General features: G+C 37.2%; 1 protein-coding gene across 1 annotated transcript; it reads right to left on the bottom strand.

Annotated features, from left to right (window-relative positions):
• Positions 1–1,992: 1,992 nt before the first annotated feature.
• LOC115921129 (galactosylceramide sulfotransferase-like) lies at positions 1,993–16,346 on the bottom strand. The gene is made up of 2 exons (XM_030978243.1): positions 16,289–16,346; positions 1,993–3,293 (listed from the first exon to the last, which is right to left on the bottom strand). Exon 2 carries the CDS (start codon positions 3,290–3,292, stop codon positions 2,231–2,233), a length of 1,062 nt encoding a protein of 353 aa, XP_030834103.1. The 5' UTR covers position 3,293; positions 16,289–16,346; the 3' UTR covers positions 1,993–2,230.
• Positions 16,347–20,901: the final 4,555 nt, after the last annotated feature.

The following is a 20,901-nucleotide window of genomic DNA, read 5'->3' as shown; positions in this document are numbered from 1 at the left end:
CCTTAAAGAGAAGGTTGAGTACTGGTAAAAAAAAGAAAATTATTTCTCACAGAATCAAACGAAACTTACACTGAATGTTCAAGATTACAAATAAATGACATGTGCCAAACAATTTTGGAAGAAAATGTATACTGGCTGAGTAATGAGCATAGAAAGACAAGGAATCAAGGTAGTACCAACCCCGACACCATTCGTGTTGTCCCATACATAGCTTTCTGTGTATGTGCTTGTTACTTTACCAAGACTCGGTCAAATTTATTATGATTTTGATGACTCCAGAACCTTGCAGTGCACACCAATACTTACATGCTACATGATCAACTGTTTCTGATCCTTTCCACACCTTTTCTTTCACAATGCAATCGCATTACCAGTACTAAAGTTTATCTTTAATTTTGTTATCGATGCATTTTCATCAGTGAGGCAATAGATTGAACATTTAGACTGACAGTAGTGAAGTAAAAGAAATAACTGAAGAGAAGATGACAAAACAGGCACTAAAATATGTGAGATGTCGTGGAACATCGTCTGAATGTGCAAATCATGTTCAACATGTGACGTCACACATCTCAACTGCGTTCGGAGAGCTCTTCGATCAGGTGCTATGCCGGAGCTGTATTGAAGCGTTTTGTAATTGATAATAATCATTACTTCGAATGTTTCCAGACATGGAATTGTGATAACCTTGTCTAATCAAAGTTTTACCTTTGCATTAATGACATTATAGTTAGTTTTTAAAATCAATGAACCTTCTCTTTAAATCAAAGTTCTTCAAGTTCTCTGTGTTAGAAGATACAGAAAATGAAGCGTATGATACTGACGTCATCAGAAAATAAAACCCGCCGCGGTTTACCGCGTCAGATCTAGCCGAGGCTTTATGCATAATTCACTTAATTCGTTTTACTTCTTAGTTCTTCACAAACTGTACTAAAACGATCATAAGTTTATAAATTAATACATCTAAGAAAAATCCGTGTTGGTTGAGATAACATCCTCGTTATCAGCTTCAGCAAAGCACAGTATTGAATGATCACGCTTCTCTGTCTCTGTGAGGCTCATTCGTAACTATGTGAAATTAATGGTGTACAAACATGACATGTAACATGTTTCCATTTCATTGTAAAAAGGGCTTCATCAAATTAAAAAAAGCTGTGGTCAATCGTTCACACATACATCAATCTTTGTATTTATCACTTTCACCGACTTCCCCTCTCAAATACAAAGTTCACCAATGGCATCGAATGCAAAGGATTTCTTGAATCGGTTATGTGCAATACTTGACCGCTTGATATTTCGCTGACTTGGACGGTGCGAAAGAGCCTCACAGACTCGTAGCAGCGTGATCATTCAATACAACTGTGCTTTACTCACGCTGGTCATTGCCCTACACAAAACCACCCTAAGACACTATGAACATGACGGACAAAGAAAGAGGACAAAAAATACAGTTCCGGGGTAGACAAAGGAACATCCCTTCACTGCTATTATGTAAAAATGTGTAGATCAGGTGTCACATGCATATTCACCTGTTCTACACATTTTTACATAATAGCAGTGAAGGGATGTTCCTTTGTCTACCTGAGGAACTGTATATTTTGTCCTCTTTCTTTGTCCGTCATGTTTATAGTGAGAAGATCTCTAAATGTTTGGTGATACATGTTGGTGTGTATAAATGTATAAGTTTGCGGTAATACATTCTCCTCGTGTCACATTTCTATTCATAGATACTACTCAAGAGAAAGTAAATGTTACAATATTCAACAGTTTACTGTCCTATCCGAGTGAACGATTTTTGTTCTCAAACTCAAGCCGACCCCGTTCGATCATCTCGTTCCTTATCAGCTTTGTGTATTGGACGTCGTCGCGTATCAAATCTGTACAATATTTCGATGTGTTAGGATAAAGTTCCGGGGTAGACAAAGGAACATCCCTTCACTGCTATTATGTAAAAATGTGTAGATCAGGTGTCACATGCATATTCACCTGTTCTACACATTTTTACATAATAGCAGTGAAGGGATGTTCCTTTGTCTACCTGAGGAACTGTATATTTTGTCCTCTTTCTTTGTCCGTCATGTTTATAGTGAGAAGATCTCTAAATGTTTGGTGATACATGTTGGTGTGTATAAATGTATAAGTTTGCGGTAATACATTCTCCTCGTGTCACATTTCTATTCATAGATACTACTCAAGAGAAAGTAAATGTTACAATATTCAACAGTTTACTGTCCTATCCGAGTGAACGATTTTTGTTCTCAAACTCAAGCCGACCCCGTTCGATCATCTCGTTCCTTATCAGCTTTGTGTATTGGACGTCGTCGCGTATCAAATCTGTACAATATTTCGATGTGTTAGGATAAAGGACGAATTGTTCGACCCGTTTATCTTTAAGGTTTTTCTTATCAGAGTGTATACATTTATCAGACACATAACGTAGCATGGTCCGCAGATGGGCGAGGTCATGGGAGAATGTCGAGCCGTAAGCGCGAACTTTCTGCCAAAAAGTGCGATTGAAATAATCGTAGAGCATCACGTCGCCGGCGTTCCATACCTTGATTTTCTCCACGGCGCCTGCAGTTAGGGGATAACGGTGCGAGCCGCTCCGAACTCCAAGCTTTATGTAAAGAACGTCCTCAAAATCCCAACACATCATCCTTTTCAGAAGAATCATTGATTCATCGTAATATTCGTTCATCATCATGAGATCTATTTCGGTGGATAATTGTTGAATTTTGTCCTTGATGACTGTGAAATTCTCATCGTATTTATGATCGAGTCCCAAATCGTATAACTGTCCGTTTCTCCGTCGAAACCACATATTTGAATTCATGTGATAATATTTCTGCGGATTCGAGATGAAGGTCATGAACGGATTTTTGGTTTTGATCTTGAGCTTATCGGCCATTTCGAAGTATCCGAATTCAGATTCGAGTTGGGTTATCGGGTTTCGAATTAGCGAAATATACTTAGCGTTCGGCACCGAAATATCCATCTCTTTTCTATTGAAGCGAATGTGGTTTACCAGGAAATCAAAGTCTTGGCGTGTTCTATTAGGAATTTTGAAAGCCATAGAATGATGAAATAGTTTAGTGTGGGAGATAATATGACTGTTTCTACCCATAGCGAAACTCAGGTTTCGGCGGTAACCGAACCTTTCCAGAAGAGCTGCAGTGGTTGTCGAACCGGTCTTGTGTGTCTTGCAGAATACAATCCGCTGTTTTGGACTGCATGTCCAGTTGACGTTTGGGTCAGGTGGACGATGAGGGCGCCATGAACTTGCATTCGGCATCATTCTAAAGGCGGAAAAAATACAACAACACGTTAGCGTTGATACTACTACTTATGAATAATACAAATAATGAATATGATATAGGTTACCCCGTGGTGGTTGGTGCATAGGCATGATCACAAGCAATCTTCCCAAACATCTGAAGAAGATTTGGGTTACGACAAAGATAGAGCTCCTGCAGAAAGCAGCTCTGCTTGGTACCGCAAGACTCTTATGAAAAGTAATTGAGGCCTAATGCTACGGGTTGTAGCTTGCCCTCAATTTGCTAATCAGATAAAAGCAGCATTGATCAAGCTGATATAATGACGAAATAATGATAGTAATTACAATAATAATGATAATCCTTATTCTGAAAATGATGATTTATTATTTAAGTTTTATTTAAAATAGACGGTAGGTAGGACTACATTCAGTAAAAAACTGCTTTCCAAGTACGCCCTCTAGGACGACATAACAAACATGTGATATACAAAAACACATGGAATACATGAAAGTAGAACATTCATAAAAACTAAATATTGACATAGTTGACATCATCTAGAGTACAAATATATATAACATCAGACAAAATAATTATACCGGTAAAGGGAAACAGAACGGAGACTCTACTATAATAAATGCTTTGCCAATTGGCATCCTCGCTTAAATGTTTTAATTGATTTGCTTAATTGAGTTGAGAAAGGACGTTTGTTAAACAGGGTGCTTGCTTTATAACAGATTTTTTTTCTCTTTTCATTCGGGTATGGGATGTCAAGAAGAGATTTCAATGAATAGCGGGTACAGTACTTGAAGGTGCGATAATTGATAAGTGATTTTAAATAAGTTGGGGCCATGACATTTATAATTTTAAAAAAACTAACAAACCGTAGTGATATTGTAATCTTTGTTCGACCGATTGCCAATTTAAAGTGGTGTGTCGAAATATTTATATAAAATTAATCTCGCAAATCTATTTTGTAACTTTTGCAGCTTCGATAGATTTGTCTTTTAGCAGTTTCCCCAAGCTGTACAACAATAGTCGCTATGTGGTAACATTAATACAAGAGTTTTATAATTATACTAATAATAATAATAGTGGGTTCTTGTATAGCGCTCATGTCAGTCAGATTTGACCCTCCTGGCGCTCCCGATTATAACCCTGGCTTAAGCTCGGCTGCCATTTTAAGGAATAAATTCCTACCAGGTACTCGTTTACTTCACCTGGGTGGAGTTTGGAAAATGTAGATCAATGTCTTGCCAAAGGACATTAGTGCGGCGGCGGGACTCGAATCGCGGACCTTGTGATCGACAGTCCGGCGACGTACCCACTCGACCACAACACTTCTACCTAATAACTTTATGGGGGATTAGGCATGTTATTTGAGGAATACATCCAATAAAGACGGGACATCTTAGTACTTATTCATGTTATATGTTCAGACCACGTAAATTGTGAGTCAAGTATAACTCCTAGGTATTTTATTGTTTCGACACACTGTAAGTTATAACCATTTGATTTAATTGAGAGACGAGTGTTCTCCAACTTTCTTGTTGATCCAAAGGACATCACCATAGTTGTTTTGAGGGTATATACATCTTATTTATATCAAACCATTTACATATTAAATCAAAGTCATTCTGTAAATGTTCTTGAACTTCAGAAAAATCGTTAGAATTATTAAAATTGACAGTATCGTCAGCAAAAAGTGACATCTTGGAATTATTATGAATTTTAAATTATTAATATCATTAATATACAAACAAAAATTCAAGGGGCCCAGAATTGTCCCTTGTGACACCCCGGATTTAACAGTTAAATACTCGCTACAATGAATTTTTATAGTAAAACAATTTTGTATACCAATTAAGTAAGATTTAAACCATTCATATAGCTTGTTACTCATGCCTTCGAAAAAAAAATTATCAAGTATTATTTCATGTGGAATAACGTCAAACGCTTTACTAAGATCGTAAAATATTGATCCAGTAATCTGACCCGAATTCATATTATTAAAAAATTGTAAAATCAGTAATTTCTGTGAGACATGTGGTTGAGGAATGAAGCGGTCTAAATCCAGACTGACGTTCTGATAATAAATTATTTTGGTTAAGGTAAGAATACAGTTTATGTACGGCTTTCTCTTGATTTTTTGACAAAGAGGGCAGTATTGAAATGGGCCTGAAATTACCCACACTAAACGTACCTCCCTTGTGTATCGGAGTCTCTTTGCAACCTTGAAATCAAATGGAAATCGTGAAGATTTTAATGATTGATTAAATGATATAGCGAGTTTTTTCGCAATGATATCTGCATCTAATTTGAGTAACTTGGGATGTAGACCGTCCATTCCTATAGCCTTTTTACAATCAATATTGCGTAGTTTATTTCTAACAAATTCTTATTTGATTCCTTGAAATTCAAAATAAAAATCGGTTTGAAATAACGTTTGTAAAGAATTGAAATTACCATCTACAATGCTTGGACATGTACCAGTGTGTAGATTTGAACTCACATTATTAAAAGTTTCATTCAATAAATTTGCTACCTTTACTTTGTCAGTTATTATTTGTTATCATCAATCAAGATTGTGTTGTTTATCTCCTTTTGCCTTGAAAGCATGCATTTTTTCAAAACCTTCCAATTTTTGCTCAAATCATTTCTGCATTCTGAGAACTCGTTTTTAAATATTTTTCGTTTAGGTTATTTGCTTTGTTTTTATAAAACTTGAACTTTTCCAAAGCAACAATCACACTTCGTCTTTTCATACCTTTTCTTAAAGTAATCACGGTCACGTGCCAAAGTAATATATATTCATATGTAAATCAACGCGTGGGACATTCAAAAATACCTCATCCGTTTTAATGTATTTTAATAGTTTTTAATATATATTATCAACACAGACATATAGCATAGGGGGTAGGTCATTCATATTAGAAATTTCAGGTCGTGAACCAATTCAAAATCCAAATGAGGGATGTTTCAAAATGTGCATGTCCACGCGTTACCTTTTAAAGATTATGGCCCGAATTCACAAAGGAGGTTTGTCGACAAACCGAGGTTTATGTGCGTCATACGACGCGTTTCAACGCGTTTTTACAAACCTTGGTTTGTAAAAAACAAAGGGAGGTTTGTCGACAAACCTCCTTTGTGAATTCGGGGAAATATGTTTGAATTACTTACAGATGCGACATTGAATTTGAGTGAAACTTTAATAAGTTCTGAGTTTAATACCTTGGGACAGCCCAATTCCATAAAAAAAGAGGTCGGATCAGCTTTATCTAACTAACACAATATATTATTAACCTGTGGTAACGCGTGGGGCACAATGTACATTTATGTAGAATAGACATTTCCATATAAATGTAGGACTTGTTCCACTTTTTGAAAACCTTCACTGATAAGCCAAATTATAATCCTCAGCCTGCTATCTCTATCTAGATAAGTATCATGAATAAGTACAGCAGATAAAACTCTATTATTTAATCATTTTCGGATAAAATGAAATGAAACTATATTACATCATATGGAAATTTAAAAATACCCGAGCAGATATATACACAACAATATAAATTCAAACAACACACAAATGGACACATCAAAAATAAGAAGGAAACATTCGAAAGTTCATAGACATATTTGAGCATAGTATACTGTATATGATTATAAATTGGTTATTCTTTTAAGTCCTGTTGTGAAACTGTACTTGGTTTGTGCAGCTTGCAATTCCTGTGGTAGTGAGTTCCATAGGCAAGCGCCTCTGTACACAAAATAATGTGCGTTTGGTACTATCCGTTTTAGGCTGGATTGTCTTAACACATAGATTGCCACTTCTCGTATTATATGGTCTTTCTCTGAACGAAAATTTATCAATTAAATAAGAAGGGGCTTTTTTATTTAGTATTTTGAAAGTCATTAAAGCGATATTTTCTTTCCTTTTCTGTTCAAGCGTATCCCATCCAAGTTTATTAAGGTTGAAGTGTCCCGATGAATCCCAATGGGTATCATTTATTATTCGAGCTGCCCGATTTTGAATTCTTTGGAGATCATTTTGAAGGCACTTTCCACAGTTTCCCCATATTACATCACAATAGTAGAGGTGGGATAAAATCAATGAATTATATACTAATTTCAATGTATCTTTACCAACAATATTACGTATTGATTTTAACATAAACAATCCACTACTACATTTCTTTTGTACAGATTTAATATGGTCTGTCCATGATAGAGTTTCATCCATAATCACTCCTAAATGCTTGCACGTAGTAACTCTTTTCAGAGGGGTTCCATCTATGTTAATATTCAAATTTGTATTACTAGCTAGTTTTAGAGAGCACACCACTTTGCCTTGTTCAAAGCTTTTCAGCCATTGATCTGTCGAATTCAGCAATGCAGTGGCTGTTGAGTGCAGTGGCCGGAAGCCAGATTGATATACATTGATTAGATTATTACTGTTCAGATAGTCATATAACTGATCAAACACTACACGTTCTAGTACTTTCGAAAGTATTGGCAATATTGATATCGGTCTAAAATTTGTGGGTTCATTTGTTCCACCTTTATGTAGAGCACTTACTCTTGCCTTTTTCCATTCGATAGGGACACATCCAGTACTAATAGAGGTATTTATAACATGTGTTAAAGGTTCATTAATACTGGAAATTGCCAGCTTAATCAGTTTCATCGGTATCATATCACATCCCATTGCTTTGTCATTTGACAGTTTCAACAATTGTTTTTTCACTTCATCTATGGTTACTGGGATAATTTGAGAGATATTGGTCAGCGTATGCGGTAAGAATCGCATAACATTGGTAATTGCATTTATGTGCCTCGTACATTGAATGACACTAGCAAGTGAAGGACCTACTTTGACGAGGAATTCATTCAATTTTTGTGAAATTGTTTTCGTGTCATGAATTTCTTCTCCATCAATTTTTAATATTGAATTTTCACATTTTTATTCTTGCGTGGTATCAGCATGTTAAGATTTTTCCATGTTTTCTTAACATTACCCTGCGAGTCTTTAATATTCTTTTGAAATGTTTTTCTTTTGTTTGTTCTTATTCTATAAATAACGTGATTCTTGCTTTTTCGGAATGCTTTCCAATTCTCACGAGTATTATTTCGCGTTGCAGTTTCTTTCAACTTTTCCCTTTCATGAATAAGATTAATTTTTTCAGCATTTATCTAGGGTTTCCGATCTCTTTTTACACGACTTTTTCTGACCGGAACATGTAAATTACATAATGTTAATAACTTTGTCTGGAATTCATGTAGCGAAGAATCGGCATCAGTACCTGTAAAAACACTTTGCCAATCAATGTTACCTAGGTCGTCACAAAAGTCATTTACATTGAAATTCTTATAAGTTCTATATGTCCTATACACATGGTTAGGAAATGATTTGCGAACTCGACCCCATACAATATATACAAGTGAGTGGTCACTTATTCCTAAATGAATGACGCCACTTTCAACCACTTTCACACAGTTAGAAGTATAAATTAAATCAGTAAGGGTAGATGAAAGCGGTGTTTCCCTCGTGGGTTCTTTGATTATTTGGCTTAAAGAATAATTTTGACAAATTTCAAGTAATCGTTTTGTTTAGCAAGATAAAGGGTCTGCAAGTATATTGCAATTGAAATCTCCTAAAAATATGATATCCTTTCGTTCCTCGTCAATTTTTAACAAAATATTCTCAATGGCTTTAAATAGTTCGATACTTGTTCCAGGGGGTCTATACCAAGCTAAAACAATCATAGGTGAAGACATAGGTTGCTTCACTTCAACAGCAACAAGTTCGATATCATTTACCAGAAGATCTGATCTTAGTTTGTGGCTAGGTTTATTTTCATTAACGTATATTGCAACCCCTCCGCCATTCTTATTACGGTCTTTCCTATAAATACAGTAATCATGTATACCTATCTGCACGTCCTTTATTTCACTGCTTAATCTTGTTTCATTCAATGCAATAAGATCAAATTTAAAATCATTAACCATCAATTGAAGATTGTCAATATTAGATAACAGAGTTATAATGTTCAATTGAGCTATTCTTATTCCATGCTTCTTTTTTATTCTCAGACAATTATCTTTAATATTATTAGGTAACAATTTGGTTTCTTCCGTTCCCGGACTACATTAACAAGTATCTAAATCAGAGTCATATACATTGCCAATATTAATGTCTATTTAGTTTTTGTCAGCAAAATTGGGTTCACTGGCATCAATTTCATCGAAGTCAACTCCATCGTCAAAGTCCAATTCTATTTCTTCACTGAAGTTTGCCTCGTTGTCATCGAAGCTAGTTTCAATATTACCATTAAAATCGCTGATATCATCGTCATTAGTGACTTCTTCATTTTTGTCATCATTTTTAGGAGAATGTTTCTTTAGTGCATCATTATCGGCACAGTCTTCCTTGCCTGCTTTTTAGCAGGTATATGTATTCTTGCAGAATTTACGTTTGTGTCCAGTTTCATTGCAAAGGTAGCACCTAATCTTTTCTCCAAAACGGCAGTGTAGGTGCTTGTGATTTGTTTCTCCACTGTAAAAACATCCTGTGTAGCGAGGGGAAGAAACAGCATGCGCATAGCTCATTGTAGGGGGTTGCAGTTGTGGTCCTTCAGACACATATGACGCAGTTTGCTGATGCGGATTCTGCATTGCCATGGAGAAAGGATGCGGGTCAGGTGGGAAGGGATGGCGAGTGGCGTAGGTGGAGGATAAAGTCCTCCGATCAACATGTATTTGTTGAACATCATTTGAGATGGGGAATACAGGTTTATCGTTTTGATCATCCCTCTGTAATCGACTATCTCGTTCTGAGTTGATGTGGCGGATAAGATTCTGGGCGAATAAATTAACCCCTTCAGGACTGAGATGTATGCCATCATTGCATAGATGTTGAATTGGCTCGATAGAGTCGTTGTTGATGAAGTCCCATCCGTAGGATAGGGCCATTGACTTTAGTCGACTGTTGGTGTCATTCAATTTGTTGAGGAGGTCACTTTGATACGCTCTCCTTTTGATGATGGAGCTAATCGTAATCGCATTCACGGAAGAGCATTCACCTAGGATTTGAAGGGCCAGTGACTCCACTTTTTTCTCTATTGTTGTTGAGTCATTCATCGCCATATTGTTTGATCCGACGTGGATGATGACCGTTTGGGGTAGGTTCTTATCAACCATATTCTTTGTTGGTTCAAAGAGGTCATCTATTTTAGCTCCGGGATGCGTTTCACATTTAACTCTCTTTTGTGAAGACATCGTGGTCGGTCTGAGAGGCTTAAGAATAGAATCTCCTACAATAAGAACATCACATTGTAGCTTCATTCTTTCACTCACAACTTTCTTTCACTATGAACATGGCGGACAAAGACAGCGGACAAAATATACAGTTCCTCGGGTAAACAAAAGAACATCCCTTCACTGCTATTATGTAAAAAGGTGAATATGCATGTGACACCTGTTCTACACATTTTTACATAATAGCAGCGAAGGGATGTTCCATTGTCTACCTGAGGAACTGTATATTTTGTCCGCTTTCTTTGTCAGTCATATTCATAGTGTTTTGTTGCATGAAGTCATCTTTACGCTTATGCCTGTAATCTGCTAATTGTTCTGCAGTACCATGAGGCGTTGGTTGTTCGGGAAGGGGGGGGGGGAAGCTGAATGTGACTGTTTAGAATGCGATTCTGGTGGGGGGTTCTGTGTAGATGCCTTGGGAGCTGGGTCGGGGCAACTGTCAGATGTTTTGTCTAGAAGTGACTCAATGACATGTTGAACCTTTTTCATGTCCATGCATAGTTGATCTACTCGCAGGTTTAGACATTTACAATGCATACAAATCCGATTGTTGTCATCACAACGGAGATCACATACCTCACAAAAGTTCTCATTTTGTAGATCTTCGGTTTTATCATTCGACACAATAGAGTCATTGTTGGTTGACTCGTCTGTAATATTGACGTCATCCGTTTCGGTGTTTAAGAAGACAAAATGGCGGCATATTTCTATGTTCAAATGTGGGTAAACCTGCGTTATTTCACCCAAATTTAACGATCAGCCATGCATAAATCTGTTGTCAACTCGGTTTATTGATACGGCAGGCACCCAGTCAAAACGAATTCGTTTAACAAAATTATGGAAATGCAAGCATTACTATTCCTTGCTATGACGCTTCACCAGGGCTGACCACCTGTTTACAATAGACCATATAATACCAACATAGGAGTTGCTATGTCAGACGTGCTGTAATCACTATGAATATGACGGACAAAGACAGAGGACAAAATAAACAGTTCCTCATTCTACCCTCAACAATTGCTGTGGTAGACAAAAGAACATCCCTTCACTGCTATTATCATGCACAAATGTGTAGAACAGGTGAATATACATGTGACACCTGTTCTACACATTTTTTACATAATAGCAGGGAAGGTATGTTCCTATATCTACCTGAGGAACTGTAGATTTTGTCCTCTTTCTTTGTCCGTCATGTTCATAGTGAATATTACCAGGAAAAAAAAGGTAATGTGGAGGTATTGCATGTGAGAATGCAATTCTTTTGTGAGCATGTGCTGAGCTGAGGTAAATTACATACCACCGACTCAATAGCTCACTAATGATTTACAGATGAAGTCACAAGATGAATGAGATCTGTAACATTTTTTTTAGGGTGGAGCCTCAAGCCGGGCTCCCACTTATGCGGTGGTCACATCCCACCGTACTTTCAAGTGCGTGCTGTCTACGTGCAAAAACGTGGGCAAAATTTGGGTATCCGTACGTGATGAGAACCGCCTCCGTACGGATTTGGGAGCACGCAGACACACCGTAGCACTTTTAGTGCACGGGGAACTTTCGCTGCGTTCGGGCTGCGTTCGGGCTACCGATTCACCCCAGTGCGTGTGACGCGCGTTGCCGGTACTCCCTCCCTGCCTTTGCCACTCCCTCCCTACGTTTTCAGAAAAAACGTGGCGGCCGTGGCCTCCCCAAAAACCGTACGGACTAAAAACACGCACGGTGGGATGTGACCAACGCTTAAGCCGAGTTGGAGCTTCGAGTTGTGGTGAGCTGGCGCGAGCTTGAACGCGCGTAAACTCGCGTGAACTCGCTTGAAATGTACTAATTTGTATGGTATTTGCATGAATTATTATACGACGCATTATCGAGTGGGGGGGGGGGGGGGAGGGGGCACCAAGAAAACAGGGCACCTTCAGAGGGAACTCTCAAAGCGAAAATATACAATGTTTTAGACATTGGTATATACCCTTACATTGTGATTACATTATCAGGGATGATGATAATACTGATAATAATAATAATAATAATAATAATAATAATATATAATAATAATAATAACAATAATAATAATAATAATAATAATTATTATTTTCACTTTAAACACAGTACAAGATAATGTTTAAGCATCATACTTTGCAGTTGAGTGTGATGGTCCTCAAATTAGTTTAGTGATGAGAGGAAAAGAGGACACTTATCAAAAAGAAAAGGAGCTCATTCAAAGTACAGAGAGTAATTATCAGAGGTGAAAATGGGGCACTTCTTACACCTTCTAAAAGAGGCACTCACCAGGGATGAAAAAAGGCACTTATGATAATAGGAAATGGGCATGTGTCGACGAAAAAGGGCCCCCATTTGATTTTGATAGGGGCATTTATAAGAGGTGAAAAGGGGCATTTATATAAAGGGGATAAGTCCCTTATTAGAAAGGGAAAAGGGAAAATGTGAAATATAAGGTGCGCGTATCCAAGTTAAAAAGGGGGTAGTTATTAACTAAGAAGAGCAGTCCAAAATGTAACTTGAAACTGAAAGAACAGATTATTAAACAAGTATCCTCATTTAACTACCTCGGCAGCATGATCACCGAGGATGCCAGATGTGAGACAGAGATCAAGAAAAGGATAGCTCTCGCTAAATCTGCATTTTCAAAGCTAGGCAAAATTCTGACAAATCGAACAATAAGTATGAGGACCAGAATAAGAGTATTGAATTGTGAAACGTGGACTTTAGCCTCTGATACTAAAAAGCGTTAGGAAAGTTGCAAAATTTGGTTTTTAAGAAGAATGATGAAAATCCCCTGGACTGACAAAGTAAGTAATGAGGAAGTTCTCACACGAGCTGGAGTGCAAAGGAAAATGATACGTGATATGTTGATTTGGCAGTTGAAGTTCATGGGTCACATTACACGTAAAGAAGGCCTAGAGAATCTTGCTTTGACAGGAAAATTGTGGGAAGAAGGAGCAGGGGAAGAAGGAGGATACTTTGGATGGACAGTCTGCAGAAACCGAGGAACCGAGGGTTGTGGAACAGCATGATCGCCAAAGTCAATCGGTATGGCACTTAGAGAGAGAGAGTTATTAACAGGTGAAGGGGCACTTCTTACAAAGGAAAAGGACACTTGTCAAAATAAATGAGGCACATCTCAGATTTGAATAAGGCAAATTATCTGACGTGAAGGAGGCAATTATCAAAAGTAAAAAAAGAGCAAATATTGCAAAGGAAAATGGGAACTTGTTGAAAGAAAAGGTGCACTTGTCAAAATAAAAGGGCACTTTAATATAAGAGGTGAAAATAATGAAAATAATATTTAATTTTTATATAGCGCTTATCATTATTGAAGGGGTAGGAGTACTTCTACAAATTAATAGGGGCACAAGTCAAAGATAAAGAGGCACTTTTCCTATGTAGAAAGGGGCACATTTCGAGTACTTAAAAAAGTGGGGGCAATGTGCCCCCGGCACCCCTTCCTGCTCTCCTGTCCCCCGAAGAGGGCTGCCTCTGATTATGGCGCTCTCCAAAATAAAGATGGATGTCAGAAGCATATTTGCTCGATATGTTGGAGGAAGAATAGGCCTTGATCCTCTGCACAATTGTAGGCCAGCTGACGTAATGGTGCACTTGTCATGCTCGTTATGATCGCCTTGCACTCTGCTCATGCTCATACGAAACTCGCCGTAAGTCCCCGTACTCGATCTAAACTCGCGTTAATATCGTAGGCATGACACGCAGCACGATCGTCGTGCTCGAACTCCACTCTTGGATACTCGAATAGCACTCGCGTAGTATACCTGAAGGTGGCGAGTTGCTATGAGTTATGAAGAGTGCAGTGCAACCTTGTTACGAATAATGCGAGTATATTGCGAGTGTAAGCAAGTTCACCTCGGGTTTCAACGAGACAGTGACAATTTTGAACATGTTCAAAATTCTGAAACTGCTCGCGACTTCGAGGAGAGCCGTAAAATGTTGTAAAAGGTTACGACGAGCCATACTAAGTCGCGCGAGTTATCCCAAGTTACAAGAAGAGCTATTCGCGAGTATTGCTAGTGCCTCTTTGAGGCAACTCATCACAACTCGTCATAACTCGCTAATACACCTCGGCTTATTTAAACAAGTTAAATAATTTTTTTGTTTAATATCTAGAATTCGATAAAATATTTTTAGATGTTTGAATAACAAAATATGAGTTGTATGCATCCCTGCACATCAACAGAAATCAAATTAAATTTGATTTCATCAAAATTTAAAGGGCCACTCTAACCCTACTAACATAGCCATTCAAAACATGAATACACCTCTACTTATTAAATATTCCAGCCTTTGATTTTTCAGAAAATCTCGAAATTGACCCCAAAATTACATTATCCATCCATTTAGGGTCACGTGGCTTGATGACGCATCTAAGGATCTTACAATATCATCGCAATTCATTATTAGGAATGGCGAAATTGCCAGAAACGTACTGAGATTATAAAGTGCATTGTAGATGACGTTGACTTGCTCAGAAATTTGTCGCCCTCTATTTTTGGTTCGATGGAGCAAGCTGAGTTTGTTTGTTACCGAATGTTTTGATTTGTCAAAAATCGTATTCTGAGGGATATTCAGTTCACAAAAGGCACAGAGGTCAGTATATTTATATATATGATGTTTGCTTGCAATTAAGTGCTGTTATGTAAAGGATTATGAAGATTAATTTGGATATAAAGCCAAGTCTGGCTGTATGTAGCGATACGTTCATGTACACGTGTAATGTGCGACTGTGTAGGAATTTACGTAGAACGGTAAATTCATTTATGAAATATTGGATAAAGTGAAGAGTAATGACTGATATATATATGACTTATGACTGTATGAGACAGGTTTCATTTATCATAGTTATGAAAGTACTTGGATTAGGGTAATTTAGGACAAAGATAAATGAAGTTTACAAGGAAGGGTCTGGAAGGATCTACACTTTCTACTTACATAGAAAGGCATATGTGGGGCAATGAAAAGTCATTATTCTTTCGTTATTGGAGTTGATTCAATTTAGTTAGGCTGTCAAGTTACAAGGAGCCATAGAAGCCTTATAAATTGTATGACATAATGATTATAACGATTGGCAAGGGTTTATAGCCAAGATTATTTGCGTAGATGATTCTGTGATCGATCGAAACTGTAATCGATATAAATACTCATTTCCTTATTTGGTAACGTATTGAAGCATTGCAGTTGTGGTGAGATTCATTTGCATATTTACTTATTATGCTTGCAATTTTTGTCTTTGTCATACAGTTTTCACGGAGTTACATGGATGGATACGGAGACGTAAAATAAAGATTGACAACTCCCGTAAAAGCTTGTGTCTGACTGAATTTATTGGGTTTTCGTGATCGACAACAGTTACATGCATATTATTTTCGGATAAATGTTTTTTTTTTCTTCAATTAATATCATAGTTTGCCTTTATAAAGACATTTTAATGCCTAAATCACCCTCCTTTTCACCGGAGAGGCTCCTGCAGTGACGTCATATGCTATTGCGCAACACAGCTCCGAAACTGGGCTTTTTTTCCTAAGCGTTCTGAGTCGTCATGTTTAAAATCATTGTTACGTTCGGAATCTCCGTCAAAAATTATTCTTTTCATTTTTTATCCCGTTTTTGGTAAGAGTGGCCAATTGAGCTGATCCTAAAATTATGGATAAACATAACAATTATTTCGGGAGAGTGCTTACCTGCCGTGGCTGTATAGCCTCGTACCGATAGTTAGACTATTCAGATAGACACAGGTCGTCATGACAACGAAGCACACTGTGATGAAGTACAGTCTCGGTTGTGAAATACAATCCACCATCGTGGCAATTCTGGAGCATTCGTGTTTTTGGTAGATGCTGAAAAGGCGGATATGAAGATAACACAAATAATGTAATGTGTAATATTCAGAGATGTTAATATTGAAGGTAAGTGTTTTTACTGACCAAAATTCGCTATGACAACACCATAATACAAACATCAAAGAAGGTATATGCATGGCTTAAATGCTCAATGATAAAGTGCATGGGATAATAATATCGCAGATGTATCGTTCTCTTTAGACAAATGCTTATCTATTCTCGTTTACTGTTCCTGTGTTTGTTATATTTTTTTTTGTACGTGGAACCCAGATGACTGGCTATTCTTAACTGCCTGTTTGACATTAAACGTGTTTTTGGTGACATTGCCAGAAACGTTGGCATGACAATGAATAATTGTTTTCAGAATATAACATATTTTAAAATCAAATACATAGAAGCACAATGTAAGCGTAAATATATATATACATCAAGCTACATGTTAGATTGCAAATAACACAGGGGTTATCCAGGGTCATGGTCACGCTTGAGAATAGCTGTAGCCATGGCAACAACTTAATATTCTGAGAATGATTTATATTATAATGAAGCAACATATAGACGTAGTATAAATGTCATAGTGTATCAACTTTTAGAAAAAGACAGACTATTTCTACATCTAAAATTATGCAACGATCATTGCTAATATTGCTTTCCCTAAAAATTACCATGGATGGGACATAAAGCTAGATAAAACTAGGATTGACAAAAATGATATTGTCTTGAAAACAGTCAGAAAGCATTAGAAAAGGAATGAATCAGACATAGTGCGATCATGTTAAAAATTATTCTTATTTCATGTTCATCCCCCATTACCAAATAACCGAGCAAAATTCGAGCCAGATGAAAGTAAGCGTGTACGTAACGACAGTAATTTATGACATACTATCTTTGTCATGAAACTTTCTTTTGTCATTTTTAATGTGTAATACGGTTATTTCAAATGTATTTTTAACAATCTTTTTAACGTGCAAATATTTAAAAATGCGATTGATATAGGCCTATATGTATTTATCACTTTATCATGTCAACATGTAAACATGATCAATCGAGCTACTGCTCCTTTCATGTAAAACGACGATGAAGATGCTTGTATTTTGAAATTGCATAATAAGCCAATAATTATTGAATTGAATTAATGGTAATGGTTTTATTAAAAGTTCATTTGCAGCCAGATGGCTGAATTGCAGAACTTTGTACATTGTAAAAACATAAATATTTATACAAACATAAAACGTATTAAGACATATCACGTAGTGAATTAATTTTCTAAATAAATCAGTGTACACATATATACACTGTTGGTCATAATGGTGGAATATTTATTTTTACCCCAGTTTAGGGAAGGATTTTAAAAAATTATTTTTTTCTAATAGATCTAGATAATGGCATACATTCTCAGATTTTATTGAATATTAATTTGCGAGCGTTTGTTTTGCGTGACTGCTTAATCATATATGGGCTACTATGCTAATCAGCTAAGGGACCTACGTCCTTAAGTCATAATTGACAGTAATGAGGATTAATGCCTCACAAAAGGGCACTAATATATAGCTGATCGACACGATTTTTATCCTGGGGCCTCACAGTAACGAGGCCATTGCTTAGCCCCTGAATCATGACTGTACGCAGTGTTTGCTAGGGTACGCGGCCCCTTCCACAAATCCCCCAAAACGAAGAAAATGCAATAAATTGTCAAAAATTCATTGCATTTTCCCCCGGCCCCCAACAGGAAAAATTCCTCTGTGTGGCCATTCCTTGAACCATAATGCATGGCCCTTCTTTGGGTGTGTTCACCTAGTTAGTATATTTGTTTGTTTTACATTATTATTATAAAAATTAGATATTGGTCGAACAATAAAAAAAAACATAGAATATGAGAACATAAGAACATAAACATGAAAAACATGATATACAAAAAACATATAAGAGCATAAAACAGTATGGTATGAGATGGTAGGATAATTTAAGAAAAGATATCCCTGGTTTTATCATGAAATCAAAATGATCACCCATTTAAAATCACAGCGGATATGGACTCCTAAAAATTTGACAGACGTGGATTGCTTTATGCTAAGTTCACACCGACGCCGAATTGATGGCGCATTAAATCGGCGAGCAAAACGGCGGCAAAGCGTAACAAAGCTTAATTAAAGCGTAAAGACCGTAATAGAGCGTGAGAAAGCTTTGAGCAATTTGGGACATTCGGCAAGAGCGCCAATTTTTTTTAAACTGTTTAAAAATTTGAGGCGATCTGTCACGAATTGCGTAAAGCGGGGAGAGCGTATTAAAGCTTATCAAAGTTTTGCTCAAAGCGTAGGAAAGCTTAACAGAGTTTAAATTTTTATCGCTCTTGCCGAATGTCCCGAATTGCTCAAAGCTTTCTCACGCTCTATTAGGTCTTTACGCTTTAATTAAACTTTGTTACGCTTTGCCGCCGCTTTGCTCGCCGATTTAATGCGCCATCAATTCGGCGTCGGAGTGAACTTAGCATAACATATCTCGGGAGATCGTGAGATTTTTTGAAAAAATGACGCCGAAATGATCGCCGATTTAAAGCGCGACATTCGGCGTCGGTGTGAACTAGGCATAAGAGAGGTTGTTGACTCAATTTCCAGTGACAGTGGTGTTGGGGGCTTTTTCATAAAACACACCTGCATACCTTTACATTTAGCAGGGTTAAGGGACATTCCATTTGACGTGGACCATTCGGTAAAATGTTGAAGTGTAACGTTGCTTCCAACAGAATTGACTGATCAATTGAATTAAATGAATAGGCCAATTTCGTAATGTAATCAAATTTAATGCATAAATCTTTGTGAAGTGCCTCAATACAAATTATTTCATTCACCTGATAAGAATAATATTATTTCAATAGACATCATCCGAACTGCATACATTAGTTGTTGTCAGGTTGGACAAACATTATGGCACGACCTACCTAGCAATACTTAATTTATGCAGTTTGCATTCTGACTATTGAAGTACTATTATTCTTATCAGGTGAATGAAATAATGTGTATTGAGGCATTTTACAAAGACTTATGTATAAAATTTGGTTACATTACGAAAATGGCTTATTGCCATGTGACGCTACATAAAATTAACATGATATGTTCATCCTCTCTACAATGCTATTTCAGTGACAATAAACTACCTCTTTTAATGTTGGGCTTCCTTTAAAAGGTTTCTATTGTTGTAAAACATGATTGATTTGCACCATAGACTTAAGAGCGCGTACTCGATCTTGTCATTGAAAAGAAGTCAGACAAAATATTTGAACCAGTGGGATCTATATTGTGCGGGCCAAACATTTTTTTACAATAGAAACTTCTCAAAGGAAACCTACATTTAAAATAGGTCGTTTATTGTCACTGAAATAGAATTGTAGGAAGGATGAACATATCAGAATTATACTACATCGCCATTTAAGGCAGAGAACGTTCACTCCGACCCCTCTCCGCTTAATCATGCGAACAGTGGACTCAATTGTAAAACGAATTATCATGATTCCCGAAAAAAGTAAATTGCTACTCTATGTCATGGTTGTAAGAGCAGCAATGGCGAACAACTGTTGCTAAAATTCAGCAACAACTATTACTAAGATTAATTTTCCCCCAAATTACCATGGAATATAAAGCTTAATAAAACAATAATCGACAAAAATACAATTGACTTGTAAACAGTAAAAAAAAAAAAAAAGCACACACTAGTGATAGAATAAAAAGAAATAATGCGATCATGTAAACACATAAGTTCCTGCGATTCCTCCAATAACCAAGCAAACCTCGAGCCAGATGCAAATAAGGGTGTATGTAACTTCAATTTTTTTAAATACTTGTAAGACCTACTGTCTGGAATAAAATATATGACGTGCAAAGTCGATGAAGTACCTTGGGGGGGGGGGCGGTAAACTGGTACATGTATTTCCCCAATCATATTGCGAGAGAGAGGGAGAGGTCATGGTCCGGGGTTCAAATTCAGTTTTCTTTCAATTTATCAAACCTGATACTGATGAATTTATCTGCAATGTGATATCCATGTAACGCTACATGACATAGTATCACAGTCTTGTAATTGAAAACAAGTCAGAACAAATATTGAAACCAGTGCAGGTGACAAAAGGGAACATGCATTTCCCCCAATTGTATTGCGAGAGAGTGAGAGAGAGAGAGAACAAAAAGTCGAGATACTAGAGTCTTGTTCAGACGGGGTTTTCCTAGTCGGCATAAGTCAATCTCTGCAGCAGTAAATACCTCATGTATATTTCACACACACCATTAGTTGTCCACATGATCTTACTCGGACCTACTTGCCACGATTAAGTTAACACGACCTTCAACCGACCAGCGTAACTTACGTAGAGCCATCTATACACAGAGGGGGGGGGGGGGGGGGGGGGGGGGGGGGGGGGGGGGGGGGGGGGGGGGGGGGGGGGGGGGGGGGGGGGGGGGGGG

Source organism: Strongylocentrotus purpuratus, unplaced genomic scaffold (assembly GCF_000002235.5).
Source record: "Strongylocentrotus purpuratus isolate Spur 01 unplaced genomic scaffold, Spur_5.0 spur5_scaffold_1, whole genome shotgun sequence".
NCBI lineage: Eukaryota > Metazoa > Echinodermata > Echinoidea > Camarodonta > Strongylocentrotidae > Strongylocentrotus > Strongylocentrotus purpuratus.
Note: the sequence above shows the minus strand (reverse complement) of the source record. Positions and strands in the feature narration are given on the sequence as shown.

Coding starts and splice junctions, on each gene's coding strand:
- LOC115921129 (XM_030978243.1), bottom strand. CDS start 3,292: ATGATGCCGAATGCAAGTTCATGGCGCCCTCATCGTCCACCTGACCCA.